At 43.5% G+C, this 18,256-nt stretch overlaps 1 protein-coding gene across 1 annotated transcript; it reads right to left on the bottom strand.

Moving 5' to 3' along the window:
- Positions 1-2,998: 2,998 nt before the first annotated feature.
- On the bottom strand, positions 2,999-14,857 carry LOC115791089 (P2Y purinoceptor 14). The gene is made up of 2 exons (XM_030745184.1): positions 14,789-14,857; positions 2,999-4,722 (listed from the first exon to the last, which is right to left on the bottom strand). Exon 2 carries the CDS (start codon positions 4,718-4,720, stop codon positions 3,665-3,667), a length of 1,056 nt encoding a protein of 351 aa, XP_030601044.1. The 5' UTR covers positions 4,721-4,722; positions 14,789-14,857; the 3' UTR covers positions 2,999-3,664.
- Between the last annotated feature and the right edge of the window lie 3,399 nt (positions 14,858-18,256).

Here is an 18,256-nt window from a genome sequence, read left to right as displayed (position 1 = left end):
ATCTCTGTGCAGCACAGGGGGTAAAATTAAAACTACCGCAGGCTTGTTTATCTCTGCACTGGAGGGAAAACTGTCATTGCACTTTTGTGGAAAAACATTCATGAAGGAGGAAATGTTTCTGCAGGGATTCACCCAGACTGAGTCAAGAGGAGAAAGGGAATTCAATTCAATTTTGTTCTCTTCTGTTCAAGTTATATAGCACCAAATCACAACAAATAGTCACATCAAGATGCTTTATATTGTAAGGTTAAAAACACTACAATGATTACAGGGAAAATCCAACAATCAAATAACCCCCTATGAGCAAGCACTTGGCAACAGTGGGAAGGAAAAATAAGGCTCGGGCTGAGGGGAGAGGAGAGTAGAGATTAATAATAATTAATGATTAAATGCAGAGTGCGGTATAAACAGAGGTGAATGAAGAGAAACACTCATGGGAACCCCCCCAGCAGCCTAGGCCTATACATGTAGCAGTGTGACTAAGGGAGGGTTCAGGGTCACCTGATCCAGCCCTAACTATAAGCTTGATCATAAAGGAAAGTTTTAAGCCTAATCTTAAAAATAGAGAGGGGGTCTGTCTCCTGAATCCAAGCTGGGAGCTGGTTCCACAGAAGAGGGGTCTGAAAGCTGAAGGCTCTGCCTCCCATTCTACTCTTAAGTATACTAGGAACCACAAGTAAGCCAGCAGTCTGAGAGCAAAGTGCTCTGTTGGGGTGATACAGTACTATGAGGTCTTTGAGATAAGATGGGCCTGATTATTCAAGACCTTGTAGGTGAGGAGAAGAATTTTAAATTCTTTTCTGGATTTAACAGGGAGCCAATGAAGAGAAGCCAACATGGGAGAAATCTGCTCTCTCTTTCTAGTCCCTGTCAGTACTCTAGCTGCAGCATTTTGGATCAGCTGAAGGCTTTAGGACTTAGACATAAGGGGTTTTACTGCAGGTGGGGGCAGCCTAAGATCAGGTGTAGCAGTGCAGCAGAGAAAAGGCTCACCTTAAAACTGTAATCCCAAGTAGGTTTTTCCGTGTAAACTGGCTGTGATCTCATATCTTGGACTGTGACAGCAACAAGTCTGGCCTTGCTTTCACTGCCTACCTTATCTTTCTATCTCTTCTAAGTAATTGATGGGTGGAGCTGATGTAGTGGTTAAGGATGCAGCAGAATTGAGTAAGTTGGGAAAAATGAAGCCACCCAGTCAAAAACTTTCATGAGCCCTTCTCTGCTCCGCCTGTTTTTGTCATGCCGGCTGACTGACTAATGGGGTGTTGGGTTTCTCTTTTGTTTTTGCACGCACACAATCGCTCAGTCAGTCTCTAACCATGCACTCAAACGATGACTTCCTGACAGCCATTCATGGCATTCAGATGATCCTGAGGTGAAATCCGTGGGAGGATTTGGTAACAGCAGAGGTGGAGGTGGCAGTTTGAATTCCAGGAAACGTCACAGTCCCTGCATGATCCCGGCTTCCCGTCTCTCCTCTCTGTCTCAGGTGTGAGTGTGTGCAGGATTCCCAGCCTGCCACGTCCTCTGACCTGTTCCTGCTGCTTCTGTTGTTGTCAATCAGTCTGTTAAACTTTGGAATCAGGTTTTGTTCTGCATTGATGTTTTTAAAACTGTATCGGGGGCAAACTTTTTAAATGTTATCATTTGGTAATGTTTCAAAATAACAAGCATCATCATCTTAAATTCAAAATAATGACTGCAACCTTGGACCTAACTGTGATAATGGACACCAGTCTGACCTGCACAAGTCCAACATCTTTCACTGTGAACTGCTCATCTGTTCACACACACACACACACACGCACACAATGAAAGAAACAGATAAATGGTGGAACATCAATCATCAGTGAACGTCTCTAACATGGATGGGTCTCCATTCGTTGCTTCTACCTTTAAAACTCACAAAATATCAATTATTGGTGTTGTGATCGCCATCAGCTGCAGAACGCATCTCCTCCTCTCCTCTGGCTCCATCTGGTGGTTGCTAGTTTGATGTCTAATCATCAGAAAATGATGCTTGACTTTTTTTTCAGTAACAGTTGAGAAAAACATGAATCTCCCAAAACACAAATATACGTGACATGTTTTAAAGTTTTGTGTTGAAATCTTCCTGAAACACACCTGAGTTACACACCACCACCACCACCACCACTCTGTAACTCACTAAATCACATTTGTGATGCATAAAGCACAGCTACAGCACATTTCGTAAGCACCTCTACTGCAAACACACGTGCTATAAACTACGCATCCCCTTCCTCCACCTCTTCTGAGGGACACCGAGGAGTTCTCTAGTCACGTGACAGAAGTAATCTCTTCAGCATTTCCTGGGTCTGCCCTGGGGTCTCCTTCCAATAGGACATGCTAGAAGTCAAAGGCTGAACCACCTCAACCGGCTCTTTTGATGTGGCACATCAGCTCTGCTCTGAGACCCTCCTGAAGAGCCGAGCTTTGGATATTTGAGAAAAGGACTGCTGAAGTATGCCGCCTTTGACCTTCACTGGTAATCATTTATCATTTTATTTATTTATTTATAATTTTTTTTTTCACAATTTATTTTTAAGGAACACGTATTATGATAATTCCACTATAATTTATGCCAAAAAATGTGATAATATTTTCTCAAATCTAACATTAGAAATAAGGATTCAACTTTATTTATTTCATTTTTATTTTGCCCTAGTGGTTTTCTTTTTTTCTGTGAGTTTCAGAATGTTTGAAATTTTTAACCAAAAAATGTTTTTAAAAAATAGTGTCTCCACACTCCCTCTGGTGGTCACAGTGTGTAATTGTAAACACTTGTGGTTACTGACTCTGACCACTCGATGGCAGCATAGAGGCACTAAGGTCGCTGCATCAGCTACAGTGAGGAGAGAATAAAAAGTGATGTGGAAATAAACACGGTTTTTTTTTTTTGTAGAAAGAAAACTTTATTTAAAATGCAAACTAAATCTGACAGCAGAAAAAAAGGCACTAAGGTAAGATTGTTGCTCATCGTGCGGTTAGACGTCCACTTCCAGAAAACAGGCGACTTGTGAGCAAATCAGCTGATTTGACTGAGACGTTCAGCGGTCTCAGAGACGTGCGATCAGAGTTGAGTGCTGCAGGTTTGATGCCCACTCATCACAGTGCAGTTTCACTTCCACGTCACCACTTCCTCCTCTTTTCTGGCCTTTGTTGTTCTCGCCTTTCTTTTCTGCTCTTTCTCAAAAGTATAAATAATCCTAGAACAGAAGCTCTAAATACTTATGTACACATGACAGAATAAAAATATGCACTCCTGTTTTTTTACTATTTTACACATAAAACTCCTCATTTACACACATTTCAGTAAGACTGAGACACATAGTTTCTACTGCAACACGCACAAAAACAAATGTTATTTTGCCTTTGAACATTTAGGTCTTACATATCCTCATTTCCTCTCCTTGCCCCCCTCCTAAATGCAAGCCGTGCTCCGGGGTCTCCTTCTCTCCTCGTTTCTTCTTTAGTTGCCTTCTCTCTTATCTTCACTTCCTCTCCTTGTCTTCTCTTCTTGCCTTCTGTCTTTATCTCCTTTTCTTGCTTTGTCTCCTGTCTTTGAGTCCTCTCCCTTCCTGCTCTTCTTGTCTCCTTTGCTCACCTCCTATCTTTGCCTGCTTGTCTCCTCACTCCTCGCCTCCTAAATGTTGGTCAGACTCTGAGCCGTGGTCAGGGACCTCCTCCTCCTCTCTCGCCGCGACACCTTCCTCAGCAGCGAGTCTCTGAAGGTTCGGCACATGAGGAAGTAGATGACGGGGTCGAGGCAGACATTGAGCGCCGACAGAAAGAGCGTCCCCTCTTTCAGCTGCAGCAGCAGGAAGCGGGCGTGCCAGCTGAAGCCGGAACCTGGCATTTGACTCAGAGTGTAAGGCACGCGGCAGACGTGGTATGGCACGAAGCACATGAAGAACACCACCAGGATGCTGAAGATGCTGCGGTTGGACTTGCGGCAGACATCGCTGTTGTTGCAGCGCACGCGGCGGTATGACTGATAGACCTGGCGGGCAATGGAAGCATAGCAGAAGGCGAGGACCACCAGAGTAACCCAGAACATTGAGACACTGAAGATCGAGGACACCCGATGCCACTCTTTGCCCAGCGGCGTCTTCAGATCCATGCAGCGGCGGGCGTTTGTCTCGTTGGCTTCCTTGCTCGTCAGCAAGCTGTTGGGCAGGAGGAAAACGATGAGGAGGGTCCAGGTGAGGATGGCCAACACCGAGGCGCATTTGGGGTTCTGCAGGTGGCGCAGTGAGAAGATCCTGGCCAGAGTACTTCTGCAGGAGGAGGGAGAGGAGGAGGAGGAGGAGGAGGAGGAGATGTTTCGGACAATCTTGAAGTAGCGCTCAAGGCTGATTAAGCCCATGAAGAGGATCCCCATGTACATGGAGCAGTAGAAGATCACAGCGGTGAAGCGGCACACGATCACGTGGATGTACCAGCCACCGAGTTCCAGCTGAGCCACAACCCTGAAAGGGTAGCTGGACAGCATGAGGAGGTCGGCGACCACCATGTTCTTTAGGTAGACCACCAACCCTGATTCAGAGGGCACTCTGAAGAAGATGCAGGCAGCCCCGCCATTCAGAAACAAACCCACCAGAAAGATGATGAAGTAGAGCGGCGGGAGGACCTTCAGGGTGAAAACGCTGTTGAAGTCTGACTGGTTGGAAGGCAGGCTGGTGGAGTTCAAGTGAGCCATCCCTGAAAATACAAACACAGCTGAGTAAGAACTTCAGGAGGATCACAGGACACATTTCATGTCGCCAACAAAACAGGAAAAAGGCAAATTATTCTCTATGAAAACCAAATCTAAAAATATTAATAAATGTGGACATCTGACTGAGAATTCAATGAACACTGCATGCTCACAGGCGGACGACAGGCTGGCCTAAATTCTCCCCTGCTTTCTGGTTCTTTTCACCTTTAATGAGAGTCAGAATTTACAACACGATCAGTATGAGCTGACACTGGCGAGTGAGACCCTGAACTCATCAGGAAAAGGCTGCAGGCTACGTGACGTTCATCACTGCATCTCCAGACTCTTTCACAACCGTCACATCGTGAAACACCCCAGACTCGTTGTTGTGCTCCTCAAACTACAGATTATCCTGTTGAAAGAGGCCACAGCCATTATGGAATACCGTCTCCACGAAAGGGTGTGCACAGTCTGCAACGCTGCTGAGGTAGGTAAGGAAACATCCAGATGAATGGAAGGACCCAAAGTTTCCCAGCAGAACATTGCCCAAAGCATCACACCAGCATCTGCTGGCTTGCCTTCTTCTTCCCATAGTGCATCCATGCAAGATTCATCAGAAAACACGATTCATCATCAGGCCGCCTTCTTTCATTGCGCCGTCATCCAGTTCTGATACTCACGGGCCCTTTGTTGGTGCTTTCAGCAAATCACAGGGGTCAACCTGACTGGTCTGCAGCCATGCAGCCTCATACACAACACACTGTGATGCTCTGTGTGTTCTTACACCTTTCTATCAGAACCAGCATTAACCTTTTTGGCAATTTGAGCTACATTAGCTCATCTGTTGGATCGGACCACACAGACCAGCCCATGACCCTGCAGCCGGTTCACCACTGGTCCCTTGGACCGCTTCTGATAAATTAATTTACATTAATGGATTGCACAGCAGTGGGGAATAAGTTTTATTACAGTAGAAGTCTTTCTGAAAGTGCTGTAACTAAGTTTAAGGATCTAATTCCTTCATTGTTATGCTCTTCAGTGCCATGTGCCAACAGAGTGCAGAGCAGCTACCTAAACTCTGCTCCCAGTGAGGTCGATTATCTCGTCAATAGTTTTACATCCTCACTGCGTATAACTTTGGATACTGTGGCTCCTCTGAAAAGGAAAGCTTCAAATCAGAGGTGTCTGACTCCGTGGTATAATTCACAAACGCACAGCTTAAAGCAGATAACCCGAAAGCTGGAGAGGGAATGGCGTCTCACTAAATTAGAAGATGCTCATTTAGCCTGGAAAAAGAGTTTGTTGCTCTATAAAAAAGCCCTCCGTAAAGCTAGGACATCTTACTATTCATCATTAATTGAAGAAAATAAGAACAACCCCAGGTTTGTTTTCAGCACTGTAGCCAGGCTGACAAAGAGTCAGAGCTCTGCAGAGCCGAGTATTCCTTTCACTTTAACTAGTAGTGACTTCATGGATTTCTTTACAAATAAAATTTTAGACATTCGAGAAAAAATTTTTAACCATGTCAAAGATTATTCTTCATGTTCGGCTGCTTTCAGCACTGCTGGTATTTATTTAAACTCTTTCTCTCTGATTGAGTTATCTTCAGTAGTTACTTCCTCCAAACCAGCAACATGTTTATTAGATCCCATTCCTACTAGACTGTTCAAAGAAGTCTTTCCAATAATTGATGCTTCAATCTTAAAAATGATCAATCAGTCTTTATTAGTTGGCTATGTACCACAGGCCTTCAAGGTGGCTGTAATTAAACCTCTACTTAAAAAGCCATCACTGACCCAGCTGTCTTAGCTAATTATAGGCCAATCTCCAACCTTCCTTTTCTCTCAAAGGTTCTTGAAAGAGTAGTTTGTAAAACAGCTAACTGATCATCTGCAGAGGAACGGTTTATTTGAAGAGTTTCAGAGGTTATTACAGAGATTAGAGCGTACTATAGGTATTAAAGGTACTGCACTGCGGTTGTTTGAATCATATCTAATAGACTCCAGTTTTTTCATGTCCTTCAGTGAATAAAATGAAACTGAAATTAACTGAACTGAATGATAATAATAGATAATAACTACTGCAAACTGCAGTTTTGGAGATGGTCTGACTCGGTCGTTTAGCCATCACAGTTTGGCCTTTGTCAGAATCCATTACTCACTTCACCTTTCGGTGTTGAACATTTATACATGTTTATGGCTGTTTTGTTGGTTTTTAATCTGCTGGTGTTTCTGATTGTGGTGACAAGAGTAAGTGTCACTTGGAGGAAGTGGACGGATTCTCTCCAGTCAGCAGTTTTCTTGTCACTGACAGTGACAGAGCTGCAGACCTTCTGCATGGCTGCATGCACAGAGCAGAATGAATGAATGAGTGTGACCACAGCGTTTTCACAGCATTATTCAGCTCGCTGGTGGCTGAACACAAAGTAACAACTATTAATGCCTCTGCACTGCAGTGATTCTCTGCATTTCTGCCCATTTTTTTTTTTCACCATATCAACAAAGGAATCACGAAAGCAGCTCCGTCTGTGCTGTGCAGCTAAAAAAAAGCCTTTTATGTTCATGAAGTGCTGCTCTGTTTACTCAGGTCCACGTGCACAAACAGACGGCGCCTCGGACGCCTCCTTTTGTCCTGCTCTTCGCACACACTTCCCTCCTCTGATCCCGATTCATCCCTGTCCAACACACACGGCTCTCGTCCTTCATCCGTGCTGTAACAACAGGACACGTGCAGTGAGAGGACAGCGCCGAGCTGCGTCATGTGTTCCTGTTCTAATAACGTTATTTTTAACCTTTTTTTTTCTGCTGGTGATCATTACTGTTCTAACTACACAACCTGCTGGCTTTATACTGAAACACATTCAGCTTCTGGTGCACCTGTACTGTACACAGTTAACACAAACTGTTAATAACATTTTAAAAAGTTCCCGTGTTTGCACCGAGTGCATTTAACATGAAACAGCGGTGCAATGAGTACTGTATGACTATCAGATGAGGACAAATAAAAAGTTCCTTCCTGCAGCTGCGCTTCACTAGAAAACCAACCACCATCAGATAACGATTTCCAGCACGAAGAAGCAGTTAAAACTCCTCCTGACCAAACCACGGGTGGTGTGTCCCCGCAGCACATTGTTCCTCATCCTCACCTAATTTCCTATCATCTCTGCACTTCTGATTGTCTCATAAAGCCACTGAATGCCCACAACTTTAGAATGCTTCCTGTGCCAAAGCCACTTAATGGAGTACAACCGCAATAAAAACCTTTCAATCAATGTCAGAAAGCTGCAGCATCACACTTTGCTGGCTGCAGCTCAGAGTTAACCACAGAGGGAAATCAATAATTTGATCATCTCTTATAAAACAGTTTGTTTGAGTTCTTAAAGACGCTTTCATGTGAGCTCCCAGCGAGGCGCTGCTCCCTCTGAAAGCATCATTTTACTACATTTTTGTTCTGACATGCAGAAGTATTTAAAGTAAACACAGCTACATGCCCTTTTTATTAACCCCTACATGGGTCTTTTCACTGAATGGGAACAAACAGACTGTATATAAAAGAGTTTAAAATAAACTTTCTTCTTCCAGGACAGCTAATCAGAGTTAGTTCAGTCTCCTCATTGTGTTCACACTGAATGAGTGGAGACAGACAGCCATCATCAATGGAGCACTGATGGCAGGATTCGCCATGGCAACAGGTAAAAACAGAGCAGCTCCACCAATTTAGCTTAATATGATATTTTATGATGTCTGCTGCCATCATTTCCCAAACTTGAAATTTGATTAAAAGAAGCAATTTTACATTTTATGTAATGCAGGAGAAAAATCCTGGATGAGATTTAGAGAAAAACTCTTTAGCTTTAATGTTGCCACTCTGAGCATCTCTAATCTGATCTGAGATCAGCTTCACTGATAGATGACGGCTCTCCGACAGACAGCACAGATGTTTCACTGAGCCACTGTTAAAGGTCAGAGGTCTGATCCGTCCTGCTGTGCAAGTGGACTCCGACCCTGACCTGGTGTGCCGATCCACCTGTGATTCCTTCGGGTGGATCCGGCTCTGGATCGACACGCTGAGACTGATTTATGTGATTCGGAGAGAAATATGCAGAGGCTCAGACTCTGGACAATCTGAGTGTTGTGTGACATCATTTGATGACTGAATCTCAGTCTGTGAACACACACAATAGAGCACCGCACATGAAATGTAATCAGATTACAACCAGACTGCCTGCAGCTGCTTTAAAAAAAGTCATTTTAAATACATTTAGTTCACTTTGAGAGTCTTAAAGTCATTTCTGCCTCATCTTCACTCAGATAATCACATTTTTACATCAGTGTGAGCGATCAGAGTGCAGGAAGCTGGCTGACAGGCTGACAGCTGCATTAACAGAGTCACAAACATGGAGACCGTATTCTGAGCTGATAATAAATCAGTGACATGATCTCTGTCTGCACCCTCACATGCTGATAACCTCGTGATTCTAAAAGCACTCATGTTAAAGTCAAAGAATCATAAACTAACTGGGATTTCAGTGCTTGTAGAAACATAAACGTCTGCAGATGAATTCGCTCCTCTGACGCTCTGACAGCCACTTTATGAAGGAGGAAATGAATGGGAGTGTCAGACAGGTGGTTCAGGTGCAGCAGGAGGGGCGGAGTCAGAGAGACACCTGCCAGAGAGCAGGTTAGGTTCAGAGTCTGTTACCAACTGACTCAGAGTTGACCCTCAGACCCTCAGACTTCTTGGACGATCTGTTAGTCCGATGAAGCCACAGCAGCCATATTATTGGTCAGATAATTCCATTAAAAATGCTCCAAACGGCTCCAACAGCACAAACACGGTCCAGAGGTCCAGTTCAGGGACTCCGGTTAGCTGAGCTGAAGCCTAACTCCCACTGGTGAAAGTGACGCTTCATATTACCTGAAGGCTGGACTTTGCATTTATGCAAATATGTATAATTCCACCTAAAAAAATAAAATTTTTCTGCTGCTGTATTTTGTTACTTTATTGTTTGTGTTACTTACACGAGTCTCTACATCACTGCGTGATTGGATGTTAGTGCTTAAGTACTGTTTTCATACCGGTGATGAAGCTAAAAGCCGAGTTTTCGCACACATTCCAATGCAAACTTGACGGTTGTTGGTCTTACGGATAGAGGAGATGCTGATTCTGCAATCAAACTGGGAGGCAGCAACTTCTGCTTTCAGCCTCCGACAGATGAGCTGCCACAGGAAATGGTGCAGAATCGTTATGGGTAGCTGAGGAAGTTCACTTATAACTCGAGTCACTGTGTAAAAGCTGCAACATTTGCAAGAGTTGTTTGTTAAGCAAATATCTCTCATGCATCCAGCAGCCCTGAGTGGGTGTTTGCTGTTTGCTGTGAGGGAGTTATGGAAACATATGAAGATTTTTGGTTCTGATGCTCTCAGGAAAGAGAGTGGGTGTTCCTGTTGGTGGTTTTAAATCTGCTGGGACAACAGACTGATTTTTGTAACACTTAATCTGCAAGTACATTAAACCTCCTCTAAGTTCATATTGGAGGTGTACAGTAGGAGGTTGGTGATCAGGACCAACTGATGCCGTGACATCACAAAACAAAGGATCAAACCACTGGTTATTTTACTTTATGTGGACACAAATGTGAATTCAGTGGGATTTAACTATAGACCATCTAAATCATGGACTCCAGAGTACAAAGTGCTGACTTTAGCTAGCTTGGTTAGCAAGCTGTACATTTGCATCACACAGACACGCATCTGTTAATTAGTTCTGTTACTAAAACTGGAGGTGAGGCTGCGGAGATACCTGCTGGCTTCAGCTCCCTGTGATGGGACACCTGTTAATCACTGCACATGCCTAACTCAATTCTCTATCTGATGTGTTATTAAAATAAATTCACCCCACTCAGAGTTGCTATCAAGGGTGAAACTATCCATAGAGCCCAATATAGTTTGAAGAATGTATTTTTCTTTGTTTTTCCAACAGTAAACGCAGCACCATCAAGATCCAGAATTAGGATTTTATTCTTTAAATCAAACACAAGCAGAACAATGCAGCATTTTTTTAAAACTAGAACTCAGTGTGTGTATATATTCAAATGCATATACAGAGAAAAGGAAATAAACAGTGACCAAAGAAATGACAAGCCACAAACTAACCAGCCAAAGATTTCAGCATTTTTTTTTATCTAGAACTCAGTGTGTGTGTGTGTGTGTGTGTGTGTGTGTGTGTGTTAATTTCTTTTCACATCCTCAAACTCATTAGTGTTTAAGGATGTGGTTAATCGTTTTAGTTTGTGATGCAGGTGATACATAAGTATACATTATACTGCCAGAAATATTTGCTCATCTGCCTTCATGGGCGTATGAACTTGAGTGATATTCCATTCTTAATCCTTTGGGTACTTTATGGAGCTGCTTTGTGCACTGGTGTGCAGTCATGTTGGAACAGGAAGGGGCCATCCCCAAACTGTTCCCACAAAGTTGGGAGCATCAAATTGTCCCAAATGTTTTGGTATGATGAAGCATTAAGAGCTCCTTTCACTGGAACTAAGGGGCCGAGTCCAACTCCTGGAAAACACCCCCACACCATAACCCCCCCTCCACCAAACTTTACACAATGCAGTCAGACAGGAACCGTTCTCCTGGCAACCACCAAATGCAGACTCCTCCATCAGATTGGCAGATGGAGAAGTGTGATTCATCCCTCCAGAGAACATGTCTGTACTGCTCTAGAGTCCAGTGGCGGCGTGCTTTACACCACTGCATCCAACACTTTGGATTGAGCTTGATGATGTAAGGCTTGGATGCAGCTGCCATGGAAACCGTTCCATGAAGCTCTCTGCACACTGTTCCTGAGCTGATCTGAAGGCCACATGAAGTTTGGAGGTCTGTAGTGATTGACTCTGCAGGAAGCTGGTGACCTCTGTGCACTATGACCCTCAGCATCCTCTGACCCCACTCTGTGATTTTACGTGGCCTACCACTTCATGGCTGAGTTGCTGTCATTCCCATTCACTTCCACTTCATTATCATCCCACTAACAGCTGACTGTGGAATATTTAGCAGTGAGGAAATTTCATGACTGGACTTGCTGCACAGGTATCATCCTATCACGATACCACGCTGTTATTCACTGATCTTCTGAGAGCGACTCATTCTTTCACTAATGTTTGTAGAAGCAGTCTGCATGCCTAGGTGTTTGATTTATACACCTGTGGCCGTGGAAATGACTGGAACACCTGAATTCAATGATCTGAATGGGTGAGTAAAGACTTTTGGCAATACAGTGTATCTCACTCCTAATTAGCTGCCAGTTGTGTTTTCAGAACACAGATTGGTTGGTAGGTGTTATGGTTTTGTTGTGCTTCTTTGTCTGTGTTTGATCATCTGTTCTAATCATCTACTATAATTAAAGCTTGTTCTCAGTTTGCCCACTGCGCCTGCATGTCTGGGGTTCACCTTCATCTGTACACAAAGTAAGTTTCACATCACTTTTCTGAGAAAGTGAGTGCTCAAATAAATGTATCAACCTTTATGCAGCTATCTCACCTAAACTTCCTTTGCCTCGTTAGATTTTCGTATTCTGCAGCGATCGGCTCTGGTAACGTCTCTGACTGAAGTAGGTGGCATAAGTCGATCGGCTTATTTTGTGCAGGAACAGAATCGAAGCCCGTCGCAGAGAGCCTGGGTAAACACTGATAGCCGTTATCCCCAACTTTGGTCAAACCAGCTAACACAATAAGGGCCTAGCTGTGGCTGTGCTGCTCTGCAGTCCACCCCTCTGAACACCAATCTGTGGTTGCACTGCAGAAGAACTGCTGCTGTGTGATGGTGACAAATTAAGGAACCTACTGATTGTGATTCATTGGTTTCATTTTTCTGCTCTGATTTGACTTCTTATGAAAACTTTCCCAACAATTCCCATAAACACTAAACCTGTGGAAAGCCTTCCCAGAAGAGCTGAAGTTGTTATAGCTGCAAAGGCTGGCAGCATCACATTAAACCCTCTGGATTAAGAATGGGATGTTTGTGATGCATCACAGACTGAAAAGGTTTCAGGCTCAGCAGATGTTACTCACTCATTAACCACATCCTCGAACTCTGAGTTTGAGGATGTGAAAAGAAATGAATCCACACTTTAACACTCTGTGGTTCTTTTGAAATCTTTGGCTGTGTGGTTGCTTTGGTCAATGTTTATTCCGTTTTCTCTGCATGCATTTGAATATATACACACACAAGCTTCCAGTTTAAAAAAATGCTGCATTGTCCTGCTTGTGTTTGATTTAAAGAATAAAATCCTAATTTTGGATCTTGATTGGGCTGCATTTACTGTTGGAAAAACAAAGAAATCTACAAAATATATTCTTCAAACTTTATAATTTTATGAGGAGAGTTTTGGTTGTTTTTACTGCTTAAAAGGTCTCAATATTATGGAGCAAAGTTGTCATATTTAGAGAAAAGAAGCTGCGAGATGAAGTCAGAACATGAAGGAAACACACAATAGATGTAATGCTGGGAAAGCAACACACACACACACACACACACACACACACACACACACACACACACACACACACACACACACACACACAGAGGTGTGACATGCATCTAATTTTAGCTTTAGACTGAAGAATGAACCGTAGCTCTTTCTCAGAAACAAAGAAAGCACTGCTTTGGAAGGACTGATTCTTAAAATATGAATACAGTCACAGTGATCTTAATCACTGATGAAATGTCACAGAAGAAGGGATGCTTCCCTCTGCTGTAGCTGTTAATTTCATGTTGTTTGGCGGCTGCTGGGACCTTCGGCTGAGTCGTGTTTCTGTCCATCCTGAAGCAAAATAAGCCTTTACACACGGGTCCTACATTATTGCAGGATTATATCCTGACATGTTTGTGCAAATATTTATGAGTTTGTTTGCATTTCGTTTTGGGCTGTGACCGTCTTTTTCTCCTGCTGTTGACATAATGCACCAAGTTTATATTATTTGCATATTTTTGGGTCGGTAAACTAAACCGAAACCGCGTTGACAAAATTAGAGTGCATTAATAAACATTTCACTTAATGTTGCAGTTATTCGTGGCTCAAAACCCCCACATTACACCACCCATGTGGAATATAAGTCAGCAGCCCACTAAGGATGACAGCATTCATATTAATAATCCTGAAACAGATTATGGTTTCTGCAGGTTCTGAAGTCACTCTCAAAAAGTTCTTCTTTATGCCGCCGCTCATTTTATTTGATTTCATCTCCTTCATTCATTTGCACCTTTTAGCTCTTTTGAATATTCTCCTTCATATTTGTTGGGGAGCTGCAGGTGAGAGCGTGCTATAAAACATCATCGCAGTGGAAATGATAAGATCCCCATCAGCTGGTAAAAACTACCACAAACACCATCCTTATGTGATTAATCACCCTCTGAGTTACACTTCTGACCTTTCAGAGTTTCTGAAGATGTCTCAGCACAGTTTAGGCAGCGTGCTTATTCATTTCTAATCTTCCTCCCTTCAAGATTAAAAAAAAAAAGCTTCGCATGTTTTCTGTGCGTGTAATAAGTTGGCTCACACTGAGCTCTGTGGCCTTGACGCAGGTCTGCAGCATTTTAATGTTTTCTCCGCTCGGTACAAAAGTTTGCTTCAAAGTTTTATGACAGTTATTGTTTGAAAAGTAAGAAGTGTGTGCTGATTTTGCCCACACGTGAGCACAGATCCAACCACGGAGGAAAAAGTCACATGAAGCAGCTGTTTGGTTAATGAGAAAGGAGTGAAGTGATGGCGTAAGCATTCTTACCCTCTGACTGTCTTACCCCAAAATGGTTTGTTTAATCCTGCACATCAGGTTTTACTGCTTCTTCGGGCTTCAGGAGCTATTAAAACTCCTCAGCGTCACACGCTGTGACTGTAAAAAATAAAACTAAAGCTTCTGCTTCATTTGTGTCCACCGCCTCTCACGTGCATCACATCACTGCCCTGCTGTCTCTAAGTTATCTCACAAACAGCCGCCGACCCAGTAACACACCTCCATCATCATCCTCATAATTTCATGAACGCTGCATTAAATGATTCTCTCACCATATACTCAGCCAGCTGTCCGCTCAGCTTCCCATACAGATGCTGCCTGCGCTGCTGCAGTCGTGTGGAGTGCTGCTTGCAGCTGAGAGTCTGAGCTGTTATAATCTGTGGTGGACTTCCACTTCCTCTCTCTCTCTGTGTTTCTAGCAGATCCCTCCCTCACCGTCTCGCTGACAAACACTTCTATGCAAAGAAGATAAAGCCTGCCCCGAAGGTTGCAGCACGTTAATCCACTCATTTGCGTTGGTGTGACATCTCTGCGTGACCAATACACTATAAATGCAAAAGCTGACCTTAGTTTTCATTTAAATGACTTCATTTTAAATTAATTTTACTAGTTATTTTCATCACATTGAGTTTGTGCATTGTGCATCCAAACTTTGGAACAGCTTACCTCCCTCTCTTTGCACGCTTGGCTCTGTGGCATCTTTTGAACGAACTCATCTGATCAGACGATTATGTTTTAGGAAACAGAGTCCTCGTTTTCTGTTGTATCCCTGTGCCGCACACACAGCACACAGCGCAGAGTGCAGACGGCTGTGAGTGAAAATCCCAGCAGTTTCTGAAATACTCAACAACAACAGCACCAGGATCAGAGCCACTTAAAACACCTTTCTTCATCATTCTGAGGCTCAGCTTGAACTTCAGCCATGTCTGCGTGCCTAAGGGCACTGAGGTGCTGCCATGTGATTGGCTGATGTTTGTGCAGTTGAGCAGGTCAGATGTTAGATGTTAGATTCAACTCACTGTCATTGATCGTTCCAGATCACTCATCCAGAGACGAGCATCTGCGGTCATGCAGCCAGAGACCGGCGCTACCGTAAGGCAATGTGGTTTAAATGTCTTGCCCAAGGACACAACGCAGCGCAGGGACAGACCTGCAACCTTCTGGCTGCAAGGCGAGCGCCTACCCACTGCGCTGCTACCACGACACACTGATCAGACACTTATGTGACACTTGGCTTGTCTCTCAGGTTCATTTGAACACGTTTATCCTTAAAGGCACGATTTTCAGGCACCTGTGAGTTTCACTTCTTTTTACTTTTTTAAATGGACTTAAACTCTGATTTGTGGGGTTGTTATGGATTCTTCTTCGCAGCATCCTGTTTTGTTTTAAAATGATGAGACTTTATTTTATTTCCTGACAGTTTGATTTTTTTGTCACTGCTGAAAAATGATAAAGTCATTCTCTTGGGTATATACAGTGAAGCTTTCCAGCTGTCCCCGTTTTCTTGTGAATTCCTTCTGTAAACCATTCCAGTTCCAAGTTTGCATTTCTTGTAAATTTCTAACTTTCTGCCTCTTTTCCTTGAAACCGTTGCTGCTCCTTGTGTTATTTTTTGCCCGTCTGTGCTTATTCATTCTGTTTCATTTGTTCTTGTAACAGCTCACTTTAAGTACAGCTTGCTTTCTCACTTCCTCCAGGGAGGCCAGGTGATTTGTTAACAGGATTCTTCAGACGGTTTTGGGTTGATTTGCATGAAATCTGTGAAAGTGTGAAATATGAAACAGCTGCTTTCTGCCTGTCAGAAACATGTAATTAAAAGAAGGTGACAGAGAGGACATCAGGCTCACAGCTTTCACTGCTCACCTGTCTGTGTCTGAGCAGATAACAGGATGTTTTTCAGACTAATTCAGCTCCCAATCTTTCCAATTTTAGCCTCACCGCCCTCTTCCTCTCTTCATGTGTCCATTATAGCCACGTGGCAGGAGCGCCCCCTGCGCCTCACTCTGTCTTCACTTAGTTTATGTTTGATTGATGCACAACTTTGTGACTTCATGCATAATAATCCCAAACAGTCACATAAAGCTCCGAAAATCCATCCACTTATGTCACCTGGTGGAAGTATTTTTAGTATTTGATCCTATGTTTTTATTAGTACACTTGGATTGTTTTATACTTATAGTGATTTATTTCAGCGCGTGCAAAAATAAATTAGTGAATTAATGAAATCAACTACACCTGCTTAGTCTGCCTGTTTTAAAGAGGACATGTAAGCTGCTGCTGAGCAGTTGAGGTTGTGCAGACATGTGACCATCTGCCACTTTGGATGTGTGACCGGTAGGATCGAGGCCTCAGCCACACAGGCCTGGAGGGTGAGCCATGACCATGTGGGAGCCACCTGTTGTGGTTCCCAGATGGTCGCAAGCGGCTGCTGGAGGTTGATGGCAGTCGCAGGGAAAAGGATTGGTGAGGTCTGCGTCTCACAGGTCTACAGACCGGCCAGTGACCTCAGTGCTGCATCTTCTTTGCAATCAATTTAAGCCAATGACAGCAGAAACCTCCAGGAACCACTGCAAGCCAGCTGGAAAATACAAGTTTCCGTACCAGCCAGTGGTTGTATCATGTCCAATATGGCACACAACTCAATCAATGTGCACATGATGTCATGTGAGAGAAGCTAATAGAGAATGAAACCAACAAATTTTAACTGGGGCCCTGATGGAGAGGGCTGTGCAGGGGAGCGATGACATGGGGCTCAGATTCTGCAATGAGGAGGCAGATGGCCTCAGGAAGCGACCCAGTCCTCGTGGAACCACCAACAGAACACGAGAAATGACTGGCAGTGAGTGAGATACAGCCACGAGCTGAGTTTGGACCTCTGCCTGACCTTTGTGATTGCTAACCCTCCACAGTAAGTAACCCTGCTGCCACAGTGTGGATCATCCAGAGAAAACTGGCTTAGGCTTGTTTTAAATAAACAAATAGAAGGTCAGTCACTCCTAAAAAATGATGCTGATGAGGCTGCTGATCCCTGCAGGTATGAAAATATCATCTTTCAGCAACTTTCACAGATCAAATGCCAAAAGCTGCAGTTCCTCCGACGTCCAGCAGAGGCTCCACGCTGAGTCAGTCCCCATGTTAAAACATGTTTACAGCCTGATACGGAACAGACCCTCCAAGAAGGCTGAGCTCTGGTTTGGGTGAGTGAAATTGGATGATTATATTTCTATGTTAATGAGCATTAATCAGCAGGTATCTGTGTGATGCTGCCACACAACCTATGGATGCATTAACTGATAACTTAGCCCTCCCTGGTATCGGGTAAGTGGTCAATTCTGGTTCCAAAAACGGACAAACCAGTGTGTGACATCATGTTGACTACTTTTTTTTAGTAAAGAGAGTTGGGAAAGGTGGAATTTATGCTTCAAAAGTTACAAAAAGTGACACAAAGACAATGTTTGGAGAAATTAGTGGGACAATCTATCCTTTTAATAACAAAAACACATATTTGGAGCGTTTCCTTCTCCCACACCCTGATTCTCCGTGTATGTATGCAGGGATGTATAAGCCTCCATTAATGCACCTTCTTTTAAAATTTCTGCTCAGTGAAAATATGAATTCTAACAAACTTTGTTCCAAAACAAATGTGACAAAAACAGCAATAAAGGTGATTAAAGTTCTTTTTAAATGATGTTCATCGGGGCACCTTCAGCATCTTTGTAGATATTATGAAGATGCTGATA

Source organism: Archocentrus centrarchus, chromosome 13, assembly GCF_007364275.1.
Source record: "Archocentrus centrarchus isolate MPI-CPG fArcCen1 chromosome 13, fArcCen1, whole genome shotgun sequence".
Lineage (NCBI taxonomy): Eukaryota > Metazoa > Chordata > Actinopteri > Cichliformes > Cichlidae > Archocentrus > Archocentrus centrarchus.
This window is presented reverse-complemented; position numbering and strand designations above follow the sequence as displayed.

Coding starts and splice junctions, on each gene's coding strand:
- LOC115791089 (XM_030745184.1), bottom strand. CDS start 4,720: ATGGCTCACTTGAACTCCACCAGCCTGCCTTCCAACCAGTCAGACTTC.